The 24,798-nt window shown below is 53.1% G+C and overlaps 8 protein-coding genes across 8 annotated transcripts; 3 read left to right on the top strand and 5 right to left on the bottom strand.

The window, feature by feature from the left end:
• Positions 1–272: 272 nt before the first annotated feature.
• Positions 273–728, top strand: QC764_208590 (uncharacterized protein; the record flags this gene model as incomplete). Its single annotated transcript, XM_062944567.1, has 1 exon — positions 273–728. The coding sequence occupies one exon, from the start codon at positions 273–275 to the stop codon at positions 726–728; it is 456 nt and encodes a 151-aa protein (XP_062803408.1).
• Positions 464–2,765, bottom strand: QC764_208580 (uncharacterized protein; the record flags this gene model as incomplete). Its single annotated transcript, XM_062944566.1, has 3 exons — positions 464–619; positions 692–2,679; positions 2,736–2,765. 2 exons carry the CDS (start codon positions 2,763–2,765, stop codon positions 1,411–1,413), a joined length of 1,299 nt encoding a protein of 432 aa, XP_062803407.1. The 3' UTR covers positions 464–619; positions 692–1,410.
• Positions 2,766–4,005: 1,240 nt separating this feature from the next.
• Positions 4,006–8,222, top strand: QC764_208560 (uncharacterized protein). The gene is made up of 4 exons (XM_062944564.1): positions 4,006–4,171; positions 4,250–7,532; positions 7,588–7,632; positions 7,699–8,222. The coding sequence occupies exons 2-4, from the start codon at positions 7,530–7,532 to the stop codon at positions 8,008–8,010; spliced, it is 360 nt and encodes a 119-aa protein (XP_062803405.1). The 5' UTR covers positions 4,006–4,171; positions 4,250–7,529; the 3' UTR covers positions 8,011–8,222.
• Positions 5,448–7,229, bottom strand: QC764_208570 (uncharacterized protein; the record flags this gene model as incomplete). The annotated part of the gene is made up of 1 exon (XM_062944565.1): positions 5,448–7,229. One exon carries the CDS (start codon positions 7,227–7,229, stop codon positions 5,448–5,450), a length of 1,782 nt encoding a protein of 593 aa, XP_062803406.1.
• Positions 8,215–10,766, bottom strand: QC764_208550 (uncharacterized protein; the record flags this gene model as incomplete). Its single annotated transcript, XM_062944563.1, has 4 exons — positions 10,145–10,766; positions 9,474–10,081; positions 9,209–9,421; positions 8,215–9,155 (listed from the first exon to the last, which is right to left on the bottom strand). The coding sequence occupies exons 2-4, from the start codon at positions 9,730–9,732 to the stop codon at positions 8,215–8,217; spliced, it is 1,413 nt and encodes a 470-aa protein (XP_062803404.1). The 5' UTR covers positions 9,733–10,081; positions 10,145–10,766.
• On the top strand, positions 10,178–16,046 carry rga8 (Rho-GTPase-activating protein 8). Its single transcript, XM_062944562.1, has 4 exons — positions 10,178–11,239; positions 11,313–12,929; positions 12,986–15,390; positions 15,502–16,046. The coding sequence occupies exons 1-3, from the start codon at positions 11,194–11,196 to the stop codon at positions 13,942–13,944; spliced, it is 2,622 nt and encodes an 873-aa protein (XP_062803402.1). The 5' UTR covers positions 10,178–11,193; the 3' UTR covers positions 13,945–15,390; positions 15,502–16,046.
• Positions 14,316–15,281, bottom strand: QC764_208530 (uncharacterized protein; the record flags this gene model as incomplete). The annotated part of the gene is made up of 1 exon (XM_062944561.1): positions 14,316–15,281. One exon carries the CDS (start codon positions 15,279–15,281, stop codon positions 14,316–14,318), a length of 966 nt encoding a protein of 321 aa, XP_062803403.1.
• Positions 16,047–17,384: 1,338 nt separating the features above from the next.
• QC764_0039810 (uncharacterized protein) lies at positions 17,385–24,770 on the bottom strand (the record flags this gene model as incomplete). The annotated part of the gene is given in 5 exon segments (XM_062940277.1): positions 17,385–18,624; positions 18,630–21,931; positions 22,085–22,352; positions 22,413–23,195; positions 24,556–24,770. Coding segments are annotated over 2 exon segments (315 nt in total). The 3' UTR covers positions 17,385–18,624; positions 18,630–21,931; positions 22,085–22,352; positions 22,413–23,095.
• Positions 24,771–24,798: the final 28 nt, after the last annotated feature.

The raw sequence follows: 24,798 nt of genomic DNA, 5'->3' as shown, positions 1-24,798 counted from the left end.
TATAATGGTAATTGTACCTATCGCTTTGTGAGATGTCTCGTTGTCGAGTCCTCAGCATCGATGCATCGGCCCGAGCCGACATGACCCCGGTCCCACTTATTCAACTCACCCGTGGGCCTCACCCGAATTTCAACCACCTCTCATTTTCACAACTCACCACTTATACAAACGCCACTCCTCACCATCCCGCACACCTCCAACACATTCTCTCGCCTCAATGCTCACCACGTCTCCCGAAAAACCCTCATCAACGCCCGAAACCACAACAAACAATGAACGAAGCCCTCCAAGACGAAATCTCAGCCCTAAACTCCATCTACGGCGACTCAACCCTCCTCCCCTCCCCCACCGACCCCCCACCTCCTCAATCTACATCCTCACCCTACCCCCTGGACCCTTCCTCCCCCCATCCTCCTCCCTCCTCATCCAATTCCCCCTTCCTACCCCGACGTCCCCCATCCACCCTCTCAACCCACTCCTCCAACCCAGCCCTCCCAAAAGGCACCGCAGCCCGCGACCTCTCCCTCTTCAGGGACGCGATCACCCAAGTCCACACCCCAGGCCAAGTCTGCCTCTTTGACGCAATCGAATCCTTCAACGACCTCCTCACTTTGGCCACCTCCCCAGTCCCATCACCCTCCCCTCCCCTCTCCACCCCCCAATCCCAACCCGAAACCTCCCTCCCCCCCACCTCCTTGGATCTTAAGCGCCCCCTTCACCGAGCTTAAGTCAACCTTCCTAGCCCGCACCGCCCCGGTAACATCCGTCTCCCAAGCAAAAGGCTATCTCGCGCACCTGCTGGCAACAGACAAAAAAGTGAGGTCGGCGACACATAATATCACCGCTTGGCGGATCAGAGGCGAAAACGGGACGAGTTATCAAGATTGTGACGACGACGGGGAGACGGCCGCGGGAGGGAGGCTGCTTCACCTGATGCAGGTTATGGACTTGTGGGATGTCATGGTGGTGGTGACGCGGTGGTATGGAGGGCAGAAGCTGGGGCCGAGGCGGTTCGCGTTGATTAATATGGCTGCTAGGGATGGGTTTGTCAGGGCTGGATTGGTGACTGAGGAGAAGGAGGGGGGGAGGAAGAAGGGGAGGTGACACCGATGTGGGTTTGGGTAAGGGGAGGAGGAAGGAATGGATTTTGGATAGGAAGGTTTGAGGGGGCTGGGTATGACGCTAGCAGGAGGGGTGCGAAAGATGCCCTCGGTTCAGGTGATTGGAAGTCACGGACATGATGCGACAGTCATCAGTTGGAAGGATACCTATATTTGAAACTTTGTAATACGAGATGAAGTGGTGAACTTTTGATATGAACGCACACGCAACCTATGCCTTGTATATAACCCCCACACCTTGTCCCTTTTTGATCTTTTTTTTTTCCCCTTCTCTTTTCAACCCCCCCAATCACTTCCCCTCCCTCACCAGAACCCTGCTCAAAGCCTCCATCGCCCTAATACTAACCTCCTCCCCCAAAATCACCGCCCCCGCCCTCACCGTGCTCAAAAAACTCAACTCCAACTCCTCCTCCTGCGCACTCCCCCTCCCCCTCCCCCCACCACCCCCATCCTCCTCCTCCTCCGCCACCGCCCCGTACTGCTCCTTCAGCTCCTTCACCAACGTCCCCGCCACCCCGCTCACAATCCCCGTCGCCTCGATGGGCAGACTGCTCAAGTCCAGAAAAATCGGCACAAGCGAAACCCCCCCCTCCGTCGTCGCCCCAACAAGACTATCCCCAAAAATCCCCACCAACTCCCTATCCAGCAGCAACGAAGGCGGATCGTCCTGCGCCAGTGTGATACTGAAAAACCTCGGCTGAGACACCAAAGCCGACACCAGCCCGGTATAAAGCTTAGTATCAACCGTATCGGCCCAGCACGGCTTGTGCGCAGAATGCCGGTTGCGGCTCCCATGCCCGTTAGTATGAAAGGTAGACGGCCGTTCCGAGTAACCCCCTATCATGTTATTGTCCTGCCTGCCCGAGCACTGCACCAGCAGCAGACCCTGCTCGACATAAGGGACCACGTTCCTCTTTTTGAGATTGTCAAACGTCCTCTCCTGGAGCTCCGGGATCGCGGACGGTGGTGGTGGTTGTTGTCGGGCCGTGGTGGGGAGTTCGTTCAAGCTGCTGCCTTGACTCGCCCTCCTGCCGTGATTGGTGCTGTAAGGGGATGTAAAAGGGAAGCTGTCATCACTGTCTTCCGAAAAGACAAACCCCCGTGATAGCAACGTCTTCTCGACCGCCTGCCTGTCTTTGACTGGGACGAGGATGAAGTCAGAGTAATAGGTCGTGATGAAAAAGAGGGGGATGTTGGCTAGGGCCAAAGGGGAGGTGAGGTCCGCTACTCGAGACCCGGCATCCATCCCGACGCTGATGACGGAGAAGACGACGTAGTCATCTTTGGAGATGATGACTGTTTTGGCCGTGTCGCGGGGTAGTTGCTTGATGGCTGGTTCAAAGATTGTTTTGGCCCAGGAGGAGTGGCAGACTATGGAGCACTCGAGAGGGGTGACGCTGATGTTGAGGAAGCCATGTTGACTGCTGTCCAGGGTGAGGCTGTCAAGGTTCAGATCGGGTGGTGAGCCACGGCTTTGTGGAAAGAGGAGTCGGAGTATGGGCTGGAGTAAGGTAGGGTAGAGGCTCAGGGGGATGTGGATGAGACTCAAGGTGCCATCCTATCAAGATAATCAGCCATGGTTCACGGACCTCTGCCATGGATAAATCCACTCACCAAGAAGTGTACTTGAGCGGTCAACGCCATTGGTCTGTCTTTAGATGAGCACCCTCGAACCCAGCAGTCCCTCGAGCAGCTCCAGATGTCGCACGACTTATAAGGCTGATAAAGAAAGAGTGGGTGCACCGTTGACTCAACCGTTGCAACACCGATGGACCGGCGCTAGGCGGGCGAACCCGAGGACCAAGCGGGCGGGGTTGTGAACGGTTGTCAATGGAGGGGCCGTGTTGTACTCTTTGTTGTCGGGTCGAGGGATTGGGAACTGATAAGAAAACAAGGAAATGAACAAAACGGAGGTATCGAGAGCTTAAACTTTAAAGATGGCTGAATAAGTGGTGTGGTGGAGGTGGACGGGTGCCGTACCGTACCCCGTAGATAGGTAATTGTATAAGACGGGGGTGACTCCGCCAAATAGCCAACAGCCCCACGAAGGTGACGAAAAAGGACCGGTAGTGGGGGATAAGACCAGCTTCTTATATCAGATCTCTCAACTAATAAAACCCAAAATCGACGACAAAAGGCAAACTGGGGCAAAATATCACAACACAACACCGAGGTCAGGTCAACTGCTGTCTGCCTCCTGCATGTGTGCCGCGCAGAGCCGGGAGGGGCGAGCTTGTGTGATGTGCACGCTCCTGTGCAACAGTGACGCACGACGCATCCCTTTTTCTATTCTGTTTCCGTAACTCTCTGCATCTGTGTCTCAAGGGGGACGGAGAAGGTATGGAATCAGGATTCCCATCCAATGCAACTGGACGGTGGGTTTGTTTTTGTTCGCTTGAGCCGTCCCTGTTTTTCATCCCAACAGCAACAGCCACAGCCGGCCATAAAGGTTCTCACCTGCAGCAGCGAGAGCGTAGCATTACGGTATGGAATTCCCAACCACGACAGCAGGAAAGACACACAAAGCCTCTGGATGGGGTCGAGATAAGGAAGGGATCGGCATCAATGGGGCCACATTGATCTTTGGGCTTACATATGGAACTCCATAGATGATAGGTAAAGCCATCGGGAACTGAACTCTGACGCCAAAAGGTCCACTCGGGACAGCTTGGCCCTTTCCCATGACCTGACGCGATCGCAAAAAGAGAGTCCAAAGGGATTGTGACCTGTCACCTTTTGGGGCCCTCTCTGCATGCAACTTGCGTGCAGCCATGGTGGGTCGTCGACGTGGGGGTTTACGAGCCGACGGTGTCCTAACCTCCAAGCGAGAAAGCTTCTCGTTTGCCGGTCCTCACCTTGCGCAGGCGTGCCGCTCCTGAGACAGGGGTTCGGATGCTCCTCCGAGGTCTCTCTCACTCAAAAGATCATGATCTAGAGATCAGACAGCTGCCGAAGCAAATAGAGGGGGAGGGGTTCACAGGGTGGACACCCGCGGATGGCGTCTCCGCTCAGATCACCCTCTCCATCCATCATCCGTCGTGCTGCTGCTGGTGAGAGCTCATGTTGCGGCGTTGCCAAGTTCCATTGCCCCGCACTCAGCAGTCCGGCAACTAATTAGACTCCTTCAGTCAGAGACCGTACCACCACCGCACAGCAACCAGCCTGCACTGTCGTCGGAAAGCTGATGGCTGGCTGGTCATGTGTTTGTTGCGAGAGATGAGTACGCAATGTCCAGGTCGACAGCGCCAAGAAGGGGAAAAAAGAGGGGTGGAAACTGGCTGGGAGAAGGCCAACTGAGACTCGGAGTAAAATTGACCAAGGAGAAACACAGGAACACACACCTCGGCGAGCTTTCAACAAAAAAAAAAATCTTGTTCCTGACAAAAGACCGGGGGATGGGATTTCCCCGCCCTGCTGATCAGCCCTCCCGTGTCGTGGCATAGAAACACCCACGTAACAAGATCGAGAAAAGGGGGACGAGGGAAAGCTCTGTTGCTATAATACCCGTTGATAATGTTCAACAACTCGCAGGTTCCTGTCATAGTGTGCTGCCGGCAGCTTGGTGATGATGGGCAAGAGACCCAATCCCACTGCTCGGCCAGTCCGCATTTGCTAGTTGCCGGATATCAACGTGGGTAGAATACCACGATGCACCAGATTCTCCAGGGTGGGGTTGAGTCGATTCTGTCGTCACCTTGCTTCTCCCAACAATAGCCCCCATCGCCAGCACACACTCGCCCGAGCACCTCGGGCTTCGCGAAGTTTCAGCCATCGAGGTGGATGTGACCGCTGTGGAATATGGCTCAGATGCCCATGAGACATGTTGAGATCTGGACCTGGCCGGAAGCCGGGCGGAAAAGACCAGCGAGAACTTGATCCAATAATCTTGACAACCAACATGAACTGTGACGCCATGCTCCCCAGTCGCTGCGCCCCCAGCTTGAGCCAGACTGCACGACGCAGGTTCGAGGAATACACCATGGGTGTGACGGCGATAGCAGAAGGCGGGGGGCGTCTTTCCTTCGGCCCTATTGAAGCACGGGACTGGTTCATAATGATTCTGCTGGGTTTCCTGATCTGACATGTCAAATCTCGGCCTTTTGGTGGAGAGGTTTGGTGGCGGGGGCTGGACAATATTCGGCTGGCCGCTGGAGGTTCGGCCCGAAGGAATCAATATCGTTGACGGCTAGCCCACAGTCGAGACCTCAAAGAACCATCCGAAGTCTGCCGGCGGCCAATGGCGGCAAAACTCAGGGGTCACCAACCGATCACCACACACAAGAAGCAATGAGAAACTTTGCGCATTGATCGATGCCCAATGTCTGATTACCTCTTGATGCCAACCACCACCAGGTTGCGGGGGCTCTCGCGGTAATCGAAAACCGTCTCGACCCAGCAGTCTTGGACGATATTAGAGTGCTCGCGCAAGAAGAGATAGCGGTCAGTGACAATCAGGGATTCTACGACGCATGCGCTGAAGGCCATCAAGCTCCATACGGCGCTGAGCTCTCTCTTCCGATCTCGGAACTCGTCCTCATATCGAGCAATTTCCTCGTCCGTGATGTTCCCCATCTTCTCTGTAATGACCTCGTTGTATTGGTTGAACTCGGAGTTGGTGGTCAGCTTTGCAATTGCTCCACGGACATAGGCAGCGAATGAGGTATAGCACTGCTTCCTCAAGGACCCGATTACCACCGGGTTGGTGCTTGTGTTAAAGACACTCTTGTCAGTTTCTTCACCATGATAGATCCGCGAGATGACGCCCCTGTCCAGAAACATCTTTTGGAGGACCGCACGGTAGAAATGGCGGGTAAAGAAGCCGCTGCTTTCCTGCTCAGTCCAGTTCTGAGGCGCTTGACACGCCATCATGCGGGCGGTGATATTCAGTCGGACCCCGTCATCATTGTAAGTGGACACCCGCTCGCTCATGGGGAAGCCCTGGGGGTCTCGTTTCTCTGCTTCTCGTGCAACTCGAGCATTGATGGGCTGCAGACTTGGTCGACCGAACGGGGGCTTGAAAGTAGGGGGACCCAACTTCTCTGTCATCAGGTTGTAACAGCAGCCCACAATGGCTACGGCGTGGATGCATGGGTTCAGCACCATGGAACGAATACCATAATGCGAGAGGTTCCCGCAAGAGTGGATGGATACCGCCATCATAGCGAGCTTGTCTTGGTCAACCTCCTCCTCGCAACCCCTCAGCTGCGAAAGAACACCAGTCAGGTCGGCGTGCTCAAGGCGCCCGACGACATACTCGATGGTTCCCTTCCCCTCCTCGACGGTATACGTGGCCTGCATCTCCTTGCGTGATCTGAGATCGATCGTGGCAAGCTCCTCGTCTGTCACACCGAGTTCTCTTGCGACCCGCTTCAAGGCCTCCTCGTCGTTATGCTGAGACGGATCCGTGGCCTCTAGAATCCGGTGGTAGAGCTTCTTGTTCCGAACTCGCTTCTCCTTCTCGGCCAAGCCTGACAAGATATCGAGGTCCTTGGCGCCAGCCATGTTGGCTTCTTTGCTCTCCACTGCTACAATGTGCTTGTTGTAAGGTGGACTTGCAAGAGTACGACCCAAGTAGTTCTGACCAGAGCCAAAGTCGACAAAGTGAGTCAAGTCCTTGCCCCGGGTCTCAGCAATGTCCTCGGCCAGCCTGTCGATGTACCCGGCAAAATGGGTTACTTCGTGAACCTTTTTTGTCTTCATACCAAGGGCGACTGATCGGGGTAGTATGGGGAGCTTGGGCTTGCTAGGCTGAAATGACCGCCTCAACGAATGTTTTCTGATGTCCTTGACATACCGAACAAGCGACTCGGGAGGTGAGCCGGGGCCACGGTTGGGTGAGAGAGATGACAGGTCGTCCCGCATGAGAAAATCGAGAAGAACCATTGGCTCCTTCTCCAGAAGAAAAGCTTGCCATTCCTTGGGCACAGCTGCAACGAAGACGCCGGGTTCGGTTGTGAAAAAGTCCAATATGTGAACACCACCGCAGAGGAAGCGAAAGGTCTCTGAGTTGGTGGTGAAGTCGAGGAGGCTCTCGATGTATTCCTCGGCAGAGGAGAACTCATCCGAGTAGGGGAGGTCCCTCTCTGGTCGGGATTGGAATGTTCTCATGATTGTGAGGTGTGTGAGTCGTCGTGCTGCTCTGATATTCGACTCACTCGGCGAATGAATTTTGGTTGTAAATTCATTTTGGGCAAGACCCCTGCTTGGCTTGCAGCCCAAGTCCAGGCAACCAAATGCCGGGGTCTGCCGGCTGCATCCAGCTGCCAAACGTCCGCCGGATTTTTAATCGGCAGGACCCGGTCGCATCTCGAATTCAAGTTGGGACCTTGTCTGCGACGACATTGGCCCTGGCCCACGATTGCTAGCAACGAGACGGTGACTTGAGGCTGGCAGCCCGCATTCTTCAACATGGTACGAGCTCCCAGTTATCTCCCACAGCTTGCAATGTGCTAACCATGATCCTCAGGTGTCCCTATTCGGTGTCAATTTCCACGAGGCCAAGCTTGTCCAGGTGCGCCGTCTCCTGCCCCTCCAAGACCGACGACGATGAACAGCTATTCTAACCTCCCGACCACAGAAAGCCCTCCAACACTTCTATGCCCTCGGTCCTCAGACTGCGACCCGGATCATGGCCAAGCACTCCATCCACCCCAGAGCCAAGATTGGCACGTTGTCGCCCAAGACCGTCACAGCCCTGACAGCCGAGTTATCAACCATGGTGATAGAAAGCGATGCGCGAAAGATTATCCAGGATAACATCAAACGGTTACGTGACATGGGAACATACCGCGGCAGAAGACACGCCATGAACCTGCCCGTCCGCGGCCAACGGACAAGAAACCAGAACATGACCGCCATCAAGCTCAACAGAGTCGAGCGCAAGGGGTAAAACTTTATATAGGATTTAGAGAGTGGAAGAGGAGACAAGAAACCATTGGCGCGGCGTTAGAGGTTATCCCGGAGTGCAGGAGCTGGAAAAAACCAACAGCCTGGGCCCGGAAAAGAAATCTGTGTTTCTAGTGTACAATACAACAAGCAATGAACAAACAAAAAAAGAACAAAAAAGAAAAGGAAAAAAAAAAAACACCGATAATCACCACAAACTATGCAGCTCATCCTCCATCACCGGCTCTCCTTTCTCTTGCATCTCCCTAGCAACCCTCTCCACCTCCCCCCAAATCCTCAACACATTCCCCCCCACCACCTTCTTCACATCCTCATCCCTCACCCCCTCTTCCAACAACTTGCCAACCAAATCAGGGTACTTGCTCACATCCTCCAATCCTTTCGGTACACTCTCAATCCCATCAAAGTCACTCCCAAACCCCACATGCTCCCACCCAATCCGCTCCCCTATATACTTGACATGCCTCACCACCTGCTCAATGGTCGCATTCTCCCCATCAAAAACCGGCAACTCCCCCTCCCCACCCTCAACACAGCTAATGAAATCCGGCGCAAAATTCACCATCACCACCCCCCCGTTCTGCCTCACCAGATCAAGCACACGGTCAGGAACATTCCTCGGGTGAGGGCAGACGGCGAAAGCAGAAGAATGGCTGAACATAACCGGTGCCCTGCTCCCGCTTGTCTTGTCTGGATTCCCACCAAGGACATCGAGCATGGTATCAACCGAAGTGTGAGATAAATCAATAATCATACCTAGCCTGTTCATCTCCCTGATGAGGTCGACACCATAAGGCGCAGAAAGCCCGTGGTGAACAGGGGGTGCGATCCGGACTTTTCTCGGGTCGTCTGGAAGAGTGTCGAGGGCGGAGTCGGCGAATTTGTTGGGGCAGTTGTGCGTTAGGGTTGCGTAGCGGACGCCGAGGGAGTGGTATTGGCGGAGGATGGAGGGGGAGTTGGCTATTTGGTGGAGGCCTTCGATGCCGAGGGGGGAGATGAGCTGGTTGTTTTGGCGGAAGGCGGCGAGAGCGGAGAGGGAGGAGATGTTGATGATGGGGGAGAAGGTTTCTGAATGGGAGGAGGAGAGGCGGTGGAGGAGGTCGATTTGGGAGAGGGTTGATGTTACGACTGGGACGTGTGTTAGGTACCTATGGATGTGGTAGGGTGTAGGGGAGACTGACTGGAACCATAGCTGGAGTCTGAGAAATCTGAACCGTTGGACGGGCAGGGCCAGAATACACTCCAGAAAGCACCGCCGTTCATCCCGGCCCTGAGACGGGGGATGTCAACATGGCCGGTGAGGCCGCCTTTGGTGAAGGGCTTGGTGAAGTTGTCGTTGTAGATGTGGTTGTTGTAGTAGGCCCGGAGGAGGATGGCCAGGTCGTTGTGCCCATCTGATATCTAAGTCATTCCTTAGGTTCATAGATAATTTGATATGCCACTTACCAATCAAGGGTGTATGGCTCAAGATGTGCTTGACGCGCTCTTGAATGCTGTTTGGCAGCTGTGGTTTTGACGCGGGGGGCCTCCGGGGAATATACCCGGCACCGCTTATGGGGAAAAACAGATATGAAAGTAAGAGGCATGAGAATACAACACACAAAGTCACTCTCTTCGCCCTTGCCGGCCTCCGACGTGACCGTGAATCGGAGCCGAAGTCGCCGGCTTCGAGCTCGGCCCACTTGGGGTATCGGTCCGACTTCATCGGAACTGGCAACTTGACCCTCTGTGGATTATTTCTGTTCTTTAGAGACGATAGTGTCGATGCTCCGAAGCTGCATAGACGGCGAGGCAGATTTGTTTGGATACGGGTGTAAAGACGTCAGGGGACGGAGACGGGGATTGATACGCGGCTTAGCAATCCTTAGACTCGGGTCGCTAAAGGGAGAGTGTCTCGGCTAAGCTTCATGACAGCTTTTTAGGACTTTTTGCAAGCGTTTGGGATTTTGATGGGAGTCCGGTATCATGAATCATACAATGTATAATTTCAGAAGCCTGTATTCAATTGGTTTATGAAGTACTGTTGACGTGCTTTGAGCCCACTGAGATTCTCGCTGATTCTCTCTGTTGCTGTTGAGAAAAATGTCTGTGCACTAACAGAATGATATGTTACTTACCAACCAACCTGTTAGGATGCTGCGGTTGACATGATCCGTATCCCGTCGGCAACTGTTGGCTGTCAGACAGGTATAGTTCATGAGCTCCCTACACGATTGTGCCGCAGATTTCCAGACAAGCTATGCTCAAGGATATGATATCGTGAGTTGACACGGACAGGCTGGGCGAGCTGGACCCTGCCCAGGCTGATTGACAGCCCTACACTACTCTTCAGGTGCTTCTATAACGGTCTCCTTACGTCATCAGTGCCTGGTGGTCGTTCGTCCTCCGAAGCCCAGAACCAACAAGAGCGAAACAAGACATTCCGAACTCTCCAACAAGCCTGATTGTACTGCTGAGGTGTCTCTAGCTGAAAAGAGACTTGACGTTTCAAGAAGTCGGTGAGAAAGGGCATTCCGGCTGTTCGTTTCGAGGTGAATGGTGGACATTTGGTGGGCCACAATCTGCTGCAGGGGTTGAGGGGCAGGCCCCCGCTGGTGGCCTCTTGTCGGTCGTCAGTGAAAGCTTTCGGTGCTCTGGCTGTCTGGCCAATGAAACGGCGATGGCGCTGGGTTTCTGCATCCTGGGGTTGTCGGGACACTTGCCTGCTTTCTTGCCGCTTCCATCATTGCGCCGGAATCCAGAACTTTTTTGTTGTTCAACTGAAGCTTCTTTTTCTCCCGTCCCATTGCTTCCTGACCACTGAACTTCAGGTCCCGTCGCGTGCCCTTCCAGACCCGGCCTTCCGGCGCCCTACCAACCGAGTTTTCCTTCTGAACATTTCTACCCAACTGCCCGGTACGGTACCAGCTACTCCGTAGTGTAAGACAACTCAGCCTCAATTGCGCTGGAGACGCACACCACACCTCCTTGGCTACGTTCCCCCTGCATCCACCATTTCTGGGGGCCGACTCTCGAAACTGGCTTTACGAGTTCACGACCAGCACAGCACTTCGAATCTTTGTTTACACTTTGACTTTTTCTTCCCGGGCGAGCCGTTGACCTCTAATTCTACCACCCGTTCCAAGTACACGCCACCGCCGAGCGCAATCGGTCGTCTTTCGCAAAGATGCCCGGTTTCGCAGACTCGTTCTGGTCGAATGACTACGCCGCAGGTGAGTTTCTTGCGTGGATTTTTTGGCATGTCCAGTGTGAGGTGGTGAAGGGGCCGCGCTGACAGAAATCAAGGACTGGGTGTCCTGTTCGGCAAGCTCCAACAAGGTGTCGTCGAGAACCGCCAGCTTCTAACCATTGCTCGAATGCGCGCCGAGGCCGAAGAGATCTACGGAAACAAGCTATCCGACATCGCCCCAACCGTCGACAAGGTCCAGGGAGGGTTCAACCGTGACGATGGCGCCAGCGTGCGAAAGGCCTATGAAGGTGTGCGGACCGAGATGGAGGAAGCGGCCAAGAATCACAAGAAGATTGCACAGAATATTCGCGACCTGGTTGTGAACCCTTTTGGCCGCTGGTGCGAGGCCCACGAATCCCGGATACAAGATTCTCAAGATGAGCTGCAGTCTCGAATCAAGGCGCACGACAAGCAGGCCGACCTTTGCAAAAAGCTCCGAAGCACCTATTTCAACAAGTGCCGACTACTCGAAGACTTGGAGGAGGAGAATAAGCTGGCGTTCCAAGACCCCGAAACGAGCCCCAAAACTGGCCAAGATATCCCTGAAATCAAGGTCGAACCCGAGATTGCCGAGGAGGAGGAGCCCTACGAGATCGGCGACGAGACTTATACCCCCGACCAAGTCAAGAAGATCCTCGAGCACATGCTGAATACGATCAAGATGGGCGAGACCAAGGTCCCCATTCTCGGCACATATCAGAACACGTCTGCGGGAACCGATATTGTCGAGTATCTTCAGCGGCACATGGGAAGCTCAAGCGTGAGTTATGCCGAGAGAATCGGCCAGGATTTGGTAACGCACGGCTTCCTGAGACTGGTTGGTAATGTTGGCAACACGTTCGCCAATAGCTCAAAGATGCACTACCAATGGCGGCCCAAGGCTTTCGAGATGTCTGGTGTGCCAGAAAAGAAGTCGATTTCAAGAGCCTTCTCCATGCCCACCTCTGGGTCTGATGGTTCTGACTCGCCTGTGGTTGGCACTGTTACTGAATATCTCGCCAAGTGGGATGTGCTCAACACTTCCAGGCCGAACGAGACGCCAGCTGAGCGTATGCGCCGGGAGGCCCGGGAGGCGGACGAAAAGTACAAGGCCAGTGTTCTGAAGCTGGATGAAATGAGGTGCGAGCTGGAGGAGGCCATCTTCCTACATCTCAAGTTTCTTGAGCGCTGCGAGCTGGATAGGCTCAAGGCCATCAAGACAGTTGTGTTGGACTTCTCGGGCACTATCAGCAACGTTATTCCTAGCCTCCAGGCCACCGTGGATAACATGATGCTGTTCCAGGAAACAGTGCAGCCGCTTGGCGACTTGCGCTATCTCTTGGAGAACTACCGCACCGGTAGCTTTGCTCCCAAGGTTGTAACGTACGAGAACTACTACAACAAGGTGGATGACCAGACCTTTGGTGTGGATCTCGAGGCCCGAGCCAGGGCTGACAGAAAGCGTGTGCCTATTATCGTTACAACGCTGCTTACCTACTTGGATCATCACTATCCAGACCTCGAGGGCGATGAGGCCCGGAGAGGGGTGTGGCTCCACGAGGTTCCCTTGTCTCAAACGCACAAGTTGAGAGCTTTGGTCAACAATGGCAAGCCGCCTGCGTTGGAAACCTTTGCCGATTTTGACATCCCGACTGTTGCCAGCCTGTTGAAATTATACCTTCTTGAGCTTCCAGGTATGTCCTCTTATCGTTTGCGATTTGCCTTCTGGGCTTTACTGACATTTTTTCAGATTCTTTGGTTTCTTCGCACGTATATGAAATTATTAGAACCATCTATACTACCCCCACCGGCAACGACAGCGATGCCGCCCGCGTGCCCATCCTCCAGCAGACACTGTCTCAATTGAGGCTCACTAATATTGCCACACTGGATGCCTGCATGAACCACTTCACCCGCCTGATCGACCTGACCTCTGCCGATGAGGAGTACATCGTCAAGCTCGCTACTTCCTTGGCCCCTTGCGTGCTTCGCCCTCGCACCGAAACCTCGCTCACCATGGAGGAGAAGCATGCCTACCGCTTGGTCCGTGACTTGTTCGCCCATAAGGACGCCATCTTCAACGAACTCAAGCGTCTCTCTACCAATAACGCGTCTGGATCCCTCCGCGCCAACCCAGGTGGCCGCCCACGAGCCATCTCCACCGACGAAAGCAACCGCAAAGCCCACATGGAGGAGCGCAACCGTGTGCTCCTTGAAAAAGCACAGGGCAGCAGATCTCGTGCTACCTCTCCGGCTCCTGGCCCACGTGGCCATGCCCGTGATAGGTCGGTGGGCAGACCAGAGACTCGCTTCCCCATCTCGACTGGTCTTTCCAGCCCAACACAGGCTCACAGGAAACGACAGAGCATGGGCCCTGTGCTCCCCAAGAGGACAAGCCTCGAGGTGCCGGACGATGCGAGCATGGGGCTTAGCCACCCTGCTGATGGTAACTTTTTAGGGGGTGCCCTCCCCATTGTGCCTCAGGTGCAGCAGGTAGCGCAGCAGGATAGCGAGGCCGTGTTGGAGAAGAGGAACAGCCTCGGGAGAAGCGGTGCCCGGTTCTCCTCGGGGAGGAGGGTAACGCCTGCTTCGAACAGGACCGAGACGCCACCTCCGAGCAGCAATGAGAATATCAACAAGAGAGAGAGCAGTGGAAGTAATGGGGCGCAGAGGGGCGTTGCGTTGGTGGATGCGCCGATGGATTATTAGCAATGTTCCAGCTCAGCGTGCAATAATAACCACATTTATGTACTCTAGTTTTTATTGCTAGGTTTTGGTTTGCGGGTGGTGTTGCCGTCTTTTTCTTTTGTGTTGACTGGATTGTGCTTTCTGGCGGTTTTAGAGCAGGTGCTGGGAGGCTAGCTGGCTATGGTATGTTTGGAATGGCTTATGACGGCGACGGGAATGTTTTGTTGTTTGATATCATTTTTGGGGGGGTTGGCTGCTAAAAAGAGACGATTCCAAATGACCTTTTTTTTTATGTGGGTTTTTATTTTCATCATGACCATTGTGATTCACCATACCATCCATGACTTGTATCCCCAATCACCCAAACTTCATAATCTTTTCCCTCGCACCCCTTAATCCTGCAACATCCTCCACTTTGTCATCCGTCCCCTCAAATCCAGCACCTCTTCCCCACCAACAAAAAAACTCCCATCGCCCCTATGATGCATCATCTTCCCCTTGTCCGTCTCGACCGCTGTCCCATCCAGCCTAAAGTTCTGCTCATTCACCCACCCTTTGACAACCCTCAAAACCCAAAAGTTGTATTTCTTCACTAGCGACTCATCCTCCACTTTGCACTCTAAATTCCCGATTATGCCGTCACCTCCGACGAGCGCGCAGGAAACCTTTTCTCCTTGGATGGCGTCTAGTTTGAAACGGTCCCATTTGGTTTCGGAGGGGGGGAGGTCGGAAGAGGAGATGTTGCCGATGTCGACGACGGTTTTGGCGAGGGTGAGGTTTGGGATGGAGAGGACGCATTCTTTTGACGAGGAGAGGAGGGAGTAGGAATGGTCCCAGGGGCCGAGGGTTAGGCCTATGAGGGTGGGGGAGGAGTGGGAAATCATGGTGTGGAAGCCTAGGGTCATTAGGTTGTGGGTTTGGGTTTGGGGGTTGCCGGTTGAGACGAGGAGGATGGGGCCTGGTTCGAGGAGGCGGTTGGTTTTGAGGGCGGGAGGGGGGGGTGAAGAGGGAGGAGGCTTTTTTGGGGGGGGACATGGCGGGGTGAGATGATGGGGGTGATGAGGGGTGGTTGTTTTGGTTCGTTTGGACTGGCGGGTGGTGGTTGGTTTGGTAGTGGTGGTGGCGGTGGTGGTTTTGCGTTTTGGCATGGTGAGAGGGGGTGCTAGAGTTGAATATGTGTGGAAGGAGGAGGATGGTATATGAAGTCGAAATGAAAGGCGATTGTGAAGTTGTTGGTGGTGAGGCTTGTCGGCGATAGGGGATAGGGGGTGAGATGAGAGGTATGACGTCACTCTTGGTTGGTGAAAGAGAGTACAAAAAGGTGCGAACGGGATGCGAAGATTTATTCTTGCTGGCATTGTTATGTTTAGATTAGATATGAGTCAATTGAGTTGAAAGAGGAATGGAAACAAGGGGAAAGGATGTACAGAATCCAGCAATCCGTACTCCGGCCTCACTGCCTTGGTTGTAAGTTGATGGCCAAGATAGTTGGGTTAGGGTTGGCCTCTGACCATACCCCTTGAATATCAGTTCTGTATATGTGTGTAGATCATCGCTAAACATCAGTTATGAGGACAGTTTTTCCCTATCCATACCTGTATAAAATTATTGGCTCCCATCATGACAACTTCTTGGTCCATTCTCAACGCCGCAAAGGAAAATTCACTCCGGAAAGCCTTGTCTTAAAGGTTCAAAAACCCTCAACCCAAAAGCCAGGCATTACCGTACCAAGTATCTCAGAGACCAAGATTTCATTGTCTACGGACTATTTGCCGCATAAAGCCTGTGGGTTACTTCTTTTGATTGAAGCTCATGGAGAGAAAAACTGACTTTGTCCAGCCAGACGCATACACCAGTCACATGCCCACCATTGTCGCCAAACAAGAAGGCTCGCATTCATCTCCACATCAATATCGCCCCAGAGTATTGATGATGCACAAGACGTTCGGAACTAAAGAGCCGAGACAGCCTCGAGGTCATATATCTGGTGTGCTGTTGTCTCAGCGGGTCAAGAACCACTTCACATGAAGACTCCCGAAATATAACACCATCGATGTTGTCCAATATCAGAACTTTGACTCTGGTGGGCATCATAATCCCGGATGTACCCGAATATTGACGAGACCAAGACAACAGAGACATGTATCTATCATTAGACACAATCATGATTCAGACCCTTACGCCACCTTTGCCTCCGGATCTGAGATCCTTGACGGTTCTTCAAATCTCAAACTCTCATGTTGATCACTTGGCTACCTAGGTATATCTCAGCTCGGCTTGAAAACACCGAAAGTTATGTGTGAAGTGTGAGAAGTGAGGCGTTAGCTGACTCTGATGTTGTGCAACATTCTTAGACCGTGATGCTCCAAGCCGCGTGGGCGGTAGGCGAGCATCACTGTGTTAGGGGGGCTTTGATACTTGAAGAGATACAACTAGGGACTTGTTTCAATATCAGGCTTCATGGATCAAGAAGTCAGACCGAGAGTCGCACAAAGTTCAACTCGGAGAAAACCGTGCAGGATATCTTGCCACACCTCGGTATTTGTACTACAGTGGCTTGAGACTGTTGTGCATAAATATCATGGGAACCATGTGTGGGGATGAGAAAACAGGGCATTTCGTGGCCAAGGACAGCTCACATTCGGTGGCTGAAAGATATTGCTTTTCGTGCTTAGACATCTAATGCCTTATTGAGACACAGAGCGCGCTCCAGTCAAAAGTCAAACAGGCTTTTGACGTCGGTTTATCACCGCCTCCATGTTGTGGTACCTGCGGTGAAAAGCCGTTCGAGTACAACCAGTAAATAACTGCAATTCGTGGTTCAACAGTTTTGGTCTTTGACCTGTCAGTTTTGCCTTCTCGTACTCGGACTGACTTTGTCAACACTGGCGAATCTCTAATGAGCAGTAATACTTCCTTGCTGTACACGTTACCATTGTTAAGAACCATTTCATACCTATGAAAGCGTGAAGGCAAACAAACTTTACAAATATCTCATGCTGTACCATGTGAGTGGCCAGCATTCCTCGGTAGCCATTTTCTATCACCGACAGATCTCCAAGCTGGGATTCATACCATCATCGAGAATGCAATGGCAGTATCTCATTCTTGCGAGATGCTAATGAATATGGGCCAAAGCCTATTATGGTACCGTTTCACTGTTAGACCGACAAGAGACCACAACACGAGGTACCGCAAAATTGACTAAAAAAAGTGTCAAAGAGACTTCTGTAAGAGACTCTCCAGCTATTTAATATAGCATTTGAACGCTAGAGTATCACTAGTCCATTTGGAGCCGAAGCAGAGAAAGTACTGTCTTTGTTTATCTACCCTACGTGTTGATCAACCTCCCCTGAGGCCCCTGACAGCCCCTATTCTTCCAGACTAATGGTTAGAGCACGACCGCCCCGATGAGCAAACCGACCCACGAAATGGGCTTATCTCATCTTACTCCTATCATCTTACTCAACAAGTCTTCTTTAATCTACGTTATCTACAAAAACGCTCGTGACCGCCTATCACGCTGAGCCATCAAGATTAATGTAACAAGCTCCATACATGCGTCAGGAAACGTCATCAAAACGGTTTCCTTGTGATAATCCACAGTCCCAAGTACCCGGATTGTTCTCCTGGGCATTTCCTCTGGGCACTCGCCAATCGCAGCATGATCTCTTCGTCATGATGCCATCAAGGGTCCTTGATCCACAAGCAATACCGAGCCGATACATGAACATATTATTAGAACCCTCCTCTATGCTTCCGCTGCATGCGCGGTGCGTGATAGAAGCAACACTCTTCCTCCCCGAAAAGCAAGAGAACAACAGAAAAGAAGCATCAAACACAATGCCACCTTTCTCTTTGGGAACAGACCCTTGCCAACATCAAGAAGGAAACCAGGTAAAGACAGCAACCAAGACATGAGAAAGCTATCCCAAACCAGCAGTTCCTTTTGCTCTTTAATATAAAAGTCCCACGTGTGACAAGTCCCGTCCGTGACATGTCTTGTCCAGTCGGAAAGCAACACAGCGACGCAGGAAAGAGATATATTGCCCAACAAAGCAGAAGAAAAAACCTGGGAAGGAATAGCAGACATAAGCTGGAATAAATGAGTTTCCCACCACCATTGTACAATCACAGCACACTTGTTGCTGTGATTATGATCCCTTCGCATCCCTTCGATCGGAAGTGCTCGGAACTCAGCAGACCAACACATGGCCATGTCCTGTATAGTGCCAAACCCAAGGTTGACCATCCTCTTCAAGGAAAGTAATCGACAGCATCACCCCCCAAGCCCAAGCCCATGACAGCCGCCGTGCGCGCAGTGAGAAAGGCAAGGTCACCCAGGCCTCCCAAGGCAGAGTGTCATCCCTCCAAGACTCCTCATGCACGAGTAATATAAACCGCTGGGCAGTGCCTCCTCTCCTCCACTTCCCGCTCACCCATTCCACCTCTTGGTTCTTCTCTCTTCATTTATTTTTCCCTCTTGTGCATTCGTCCTGTCGGATTCTGTCACGGCAGACTGGCAAGGTAGTCACGTTCCCAACACCACCCCATCTCAATATATGCCCCCCTCCCCCCACTCTCTATCCTGGTGGTTGGGCCCAATTGTGTGTCGAGATCAAGAAAGGAAGGCAGTAGAACATTGCGTAGAAGCAGAAGAAGAAGAAGAAGAGTGATAGGATAAGAAAAAGAAAAAAACCCCTCCCCCGACAGAACAAGCAAAAAGAGAATCACACGGGCTGATATTAACTGACCCTGCCTCACCGCGCCTGCCTCATTACCATCCATCAAACAAACACGAAATACCGCCTTGTGCCGGCGTCATAACGGCTCGTGTAGGACACGCACACGATGTCCCAACCTCTGTAGGGCTAGTGATGCTATTTTCAGAAAAAAGAAAACCTGACTGCATACCGACCTTACTTAGCTACCGGCGGCCCCAAGCAGAAGGGGATGGGCTCGCCAGTACCCATCCCATCCGTTGGTAGCCAGAGAACAAAGTTCCGACCGCGCGGTCACCGGAAGGCGGTAGACATCCGAGGGCAGAAGGATAGTACTGACCTGCTGTCCCCTGAAGAACTTTTGACTAATGATGATGACCTCAACGTCCAAGCACTCGTCAACACCAGGGTCCTACGTCCCCATCGCAACTTACATCTCGTGATGCCTCCCCTCACAACCCCTACAAACCTCTCTCCAACCCATTCCTCCGTCCGTCTCCGACCGCATCTACCCTACCCCTCGATTCGGTCAAGTCTCCAACCTCAATGTGTCTCTAGACATGTACCCCAAATCTGATTAGGTTCGATCCGAACAACTAGGTAACAGAAGGCCAAGCAAAGTAAGGAGAGACATTCTCACTGGGCCCCATTGTCCCTAGTCGCCGCCCCATAATCCCCAACCCTCCTCATCAGAGACAAACGCGCAAGTCGTTCCGCCCCCCCGGGTACTTTTGAACATCACTGCCCTCTCCGAACGTTTTGCCCCGCGTATATCCGCTTTTTTTCCCTTCGAGATGCTACTCTCCCCTCACCTCTTCTCAAGAATGATGAGGAGGGGGGCGGGGAGGGCAATGATAGGAGAAGACTCGCACATTCGGAGGGTAGGTACCTATTACACACACCACCCAACCAGAAGAAAAAAAACGGAGATATTCCTCATCGTGGCAAACGATCATCGGCGATAACCCCAGGGGCTTGGACGAATTATAGGAGTGTACAGAGTCGTCCCAGCTCTGTTCTATGTATGGATATGACACCAACAGCAGCGCACACAACGCAGGGACGGGATGAACGCTTGGTTCTCTCTAGGTGGTGCCTGTGGCGACAACGCGCGTGAACTATGCAGTGGGGAGCTCCCGTTGTGGCTTTCCCGTTGCCCTCCTCTGACGTTAGGAACAGATTGGGCTTTCCTCAAGTCCGAGTCATGGACAACGAAAAAAGATGGCACTTTCATCAGATAGCCAAATCAGCGATCCCCATCTCGTCATTCCATCATCGCAGCCCGGCGCCAATTTAGTTTTCCCAACGGCGTCTCGCTTTCGTAAAAACTGACCAACACCACTCACTAGCCAACAACCAAAGGAAACAGAGTGACATGCCCGAGGTACATCCCGATACCTTTTTCTCTCTGGTGGAGAGAGAAACCAAAATCGTGTGTCTCGGTGACGGAAAGGGTTTAGACAAAACAAGGCCAAGCCGCGGGGGAAAAGAAAACCAGCCCTAGTCCCAGCTCCGCTTAACCAAGCAATCGACGCTTAACCCATCAGGGAATAGCGCAAAAGATTGCAACGTTCCATCCGCAGCGCAGAACAGTGGGTGTGCTTTTCAAACGGTCGCAGTGTGCTGCAAGAGAAAAGAAACAAAAAGCTTAAAGATAATTTGCTGCTGATGAATAAGAGAGAGAGATCGCGATGCCCTGCGTCAAACTGACAGCTGCTGAACCAGATGTTGGCATATCTCAGGAAGGATTCCCCCAGCAGGGTAGGACCTTTCTCTTCGATGACTTCAACGAACCTTGCCAATTAATATGTGGAAAGGGTCCCCGAGCTGACAGACAGGCTGACAAATTTATGGAAAGCGTGACGCCGAGTAGGTCCGTCTCGTCGGGATTGTTTCCCTCAGTTTTCCTGCCCAGCACAAATCTCCGAACAACGTCAAACATTCTGCCTATATCCGAGTATTATAATATCAAAAGTAAGGCGACAAAGCGGCGCCTCGGAGGCTTTGACTGTCTTCAGCTTTGTGCTTGTCAGCAAACAACCGCAGCTGAGTGACGCCAGACTGCCGAGGCTACGTAAAGACGTGTGCTGCCCCAAGAGTGCCGGTCCGCCAGGGCCAAGCCGCCAGGGCCGCAAGCCGACCGTGGGAAGAAAAGGGCCGTTTTCTCAGCCACATCTCTTGGTTCACCACAACTCTGAGATCCGGATCCCCGACTCCCGTCTCTCACCCTCTCACTGCACTCAAAACCCGCCGCCGCCGCCCAGTTGCTCCCCAACCCGACAGACCAATCAGTCGTGCAGCAAGGGCCTCGGTCATTGCCCTGAAGCGGTGTAGCTCGCAAGGCCAGACAAGTGAGGGGAACTCCAATTATGGCGGTCAATCCCGTCTGCCCTCGACATCTCACAAAGAGCCTGCATTTGGTGAATGGTGATTGGTGAACCCTCTCTTGAGGTTGATCAAGTTTCGCGACACCTCTCACACAAGGCTTCAGCCTATCACCCGCTGCTTGCACCTCAGCTGAGAAACACCTCGCAGTGTCGATCTGCCAGCCCGGCGGGAGATGCCACGATGCTATTAATCGCTTCCACCTTGCTGGTGCTTGGGATCGACAATCACGAACAGGACCAGAGAACGGAATCTGGTGATCAGCATGTGAAGACGAGCAACGAGAAACAGGCAAGTATAGCGTAAGGTACTAAAGTGTGTAGCCGTCCAGCGCGCCGATAGCCAAGACGTTTCTGCCCAAATTGCAGGTTCAGAAGCCGCTGTTTCGTCCACAAACGCAATGGCATTTTCGCAACGAGGAAGGATGGGGGGAAAAGGGAATTGTGGGGCGCAAGTTGTGACGAGATAGAAGCTTCGATGCATGTTTCTTTCTGGCTTCTAGCGCTGGCAGCCAAATGCAGGTGGCTGTATCGCCGTCTCTTGCTACCGCTTGGCTGCTCTGCCAGCGCGTGACTTGTCGTTGCTTGGTCTGGCGGTGGACAAGACGCTACCGTCTTTTAGTGTCCGAACAAGAGCCTCGCGAGCCTCGAGCGAACATTGAGAAGGACGCCGTTTTCGTCCGGCTGCATCCGCAGGTTGGGGTGTCTTGTTGTCAGTCAGCGACTTGTTTTCTGGTGGCTCTTGCATGCAGTGGAAGTCGGCGACCACTCGAACGTGACCCCCACCAAATATCGCCGTGTGCGCTGTGATGATGAGGGGTTTGAGGTTTACTTCAGGCCCTTGCTGTGGCGCTGGTCTGGACCGCTTCAACGGAGCGCAATGACCTGGCTCTGGTGATATCGCTGCATGTCGACGAGTTATTGACGATGACCACACGGATAGGAATAGTGCCAAGTTCAAGGTGTAGCGAGCTCACATGCCATATATCCGAGTTGGGTTGACAACGAAAAGAGGGGATAGTTAGAGAGGTCAGGGTACAGGGTGTAACGACTGACCTAGTCCCCAAGCTAGCGCATGAACTACTTGCTCGATACACCACAAACGAGTTTGTATGAAGTCCATCTCAAGTGTGGTCGTTTAAAAGCTGGTCCCCTGACAGTCCCTCCCGAACCCCTTTCCTTGGCGAGAACGGAAGCGCTGTCAAGCCGTGCCGTGGCCTCTGACTTGCCGACATTGCTTATTCTCTATTGTGGTGTCGACGGAAGTGTTGTCCTGGTCTGGAAAGATCCAGTGTTGCTCATCTTGGGCCTGTAAGATGCATGTCTTTCCTTCGTCAGCGGCGAGCCGTGGCGGTGCTTGGCGCAGCGAATCAAGGCAACGTACGTATATGTCGTCTTCCATGATGAGTGAGAACTTGTATGTGGCAAAAGTACCAACTGCGAAGGGGAAAACTGCGCGAAGGGTCCATGAGACCGTGTCCTCGACGGGCGAAAAAATACCTCGAGCTCAGACTGCCAACAGCTCCATCAAGAAATCACAAGCGAATCTCGTCATCGAGACGATGTCGTGCATTGTGGCTTCTGGCGTCAGTTTCGCCCTGGTCTGGTCTCCGTTATTGACCCCTGGACGACAGGGCGTGAGGGCGGCTCTGATGAACTCCGTTTCTCGGCTCAGAACCCACGAACCCTTACCCTTGGCGATCATGTTTCGCCTTATGTCGTTTAATAATAAACCTCAAAGCCTCGGTGTGGTTTTCAAGGCCCACCATCCGAGATATTGCTGCCCGCCTGTTGATATGAACTGCTCGGGGGATTATTCGGGCATGACCGACAGCAAGTGTGCTGATAAGGGAGCCTCCGCCACTAGCATCTCTGAGGCCTAGTGTGGAAGGTCTCTAGAAGCCTGCACAGAAGGCTTTCGGCGGTGGCTGATTCGTCTTGGGCGCCGGGCGTGCCTGAGCAAGCTGGTCGTGATCAGCACCATGCAGCATAATGGTCTTGTTCTGACCATGACATGACATGACAAGTTGGCAACACCATCTGCGGAAAACATGTTTCCTTATCAGACTATTTTAGTCGTTTCTGATGTCCTGTAATGAAGTACCCTCCCAACGAGACCAGGAAGGTCTCACGAGATTCCTGAAGAAGGCAGAGACCACGACTGGTGCTGCATGTCGTCAGTGTTTGCTGAACCCAGTAACCAGACAATGACTGGCCGAATATATTAAATGCTGTCACTAGCTCGGTGATGGGGAAACCCAACGCATGTTGAAAGGACTCCCATTCCTGCGCAATAGCTTCAATGCAATGCATCGTGTGCTTGCTGCCATTGCTTGTTGCATTGCGAGAGGAGGATGTCTCACATGGCTGTCGATATAGTGGCTGCTTCGTGGGCTTGAGGCTGACGAGGGACTATCAAATGTATATTGCATCTTCCCTTTGGCGTCATCGGGTCGGATAGCGTCGTCAATGCGGTCTCAGATACGGGACGGTCGCTTTGTTGATGTGGAATACGGGCCTGGCTCGCAATAGGTACCGGCACAGGGTCACAATCTGATGATAACCGACTGGCAGGCGGTTTTGCTCAAAGCGGACGACGCCGTTGTCAGATGGGGGTCAGTCCAGCCAGAGCGGGACCTCCTGGCATTGAGAGGCCCGTTTTGCCGTGATTTTGATTTTATGGAGCCTCATGCTTCGTGTTAGCGTTTGTGATAACAAGAGATATCGTCCGGCCAGCTGTAAGAAAGTAAAAGCGCCGAATGTGGAGTGTTAGTAAGTACGAACTAGGTTGATCCGGCTCAAGTTGCTGAAAGTTCAAGATATCAGTGAAAACTGTGGCAGATGGCGGGGCACTACATGTGTAAACGGACGGGACGGCAGGGTCAGCCACAAACCCCCGCGCTGCCCCGCTGGCGCTGGGGGTATCTCTACAGGGGACCTGTTAACGCCAACCTCGCTCTAAATTCTCGCATTCGCAGTGACAGCGACAGCACTCTTGAATCTGTTGTGTACGTCGCAGTCGCCAAACACAAGCTCTTTCGGTTGACCAAGGGATTCTTTAGCGCCCCAAACGCCTTGAATTTCACAACTCTTGTAACGAGAGAGCGGTGACAGAGAGACTCCAGAGAGAGATAGAGCTTGAAACAGACCGTCAGGGCACGGAGCATTTGCGGTATCTCCGAGACATTCTTCAGCTCTTGCCGGTCGGCCAATTCTGAAGCCTTTGGGATCTGGGTTCGGTCTCCCTTTCAGTCGGAATAATTACACTTCACTGGCCATAGTCCCTCAGGCTAACTTGCCCATCTCACTCTCAATCCTCGATGGTCTCCCCCCTCCAATGGCAGCCCAACAACCATCTTAACCGTCTTTTTATTCCGAAAATCATCACTGTCTCACCTGAGTATCCGACTGGGGTCTATCATGGACGAGTGGATGGACATGGTGGACAGGTGAAAGAGAGAATGTGGGACGCAATGGGGTCTTCCTTGGCCCTCTCCACTGACCAGACTCCAACTCCCGCCCGTCACCTGTTGTAACTCGTCGCTGCCCCCAGCTCGCGGCCATTGCACCCACTCCAGAACCTCGTCCGCTCCTCCGACCGATCCTCCCTTGGGCCCTGGTCGGTACGGAGGTACTTGGGTGGTACCTGTGGGAAGGGGGCGTTGGCGCGCTGCACGGGGGGACTGGGGGGAGGGTGGTAGCGGTAGGGGGAGGGAGGGAGGGGGGTCAGGTTGCCGGGCATGGGATGGGGCTGCATGCAGACCGTGTGT

The sequence above is a fragment of the Podospora pseudoanserina genome, chromosome 2, assembly GCF_035222485.1.
Source record: "Podospora pseudoanserina strain CBS 124.78 chromosome 2, whole genome shotgun sequence".
In the NCBI taxonomy this organism is placed as follows: Eukaryota; Fungi; Ascomycota; class Sordariomycetes; order Sordariales; family Podosporaceae; genus Podospora; species Podospora pseudoanserina.
The sequence above is the reverse complement of the archived record's forward strand: the minus strand, read 5'-3'. Positions and strand labels throughout refer to the sequence as shown.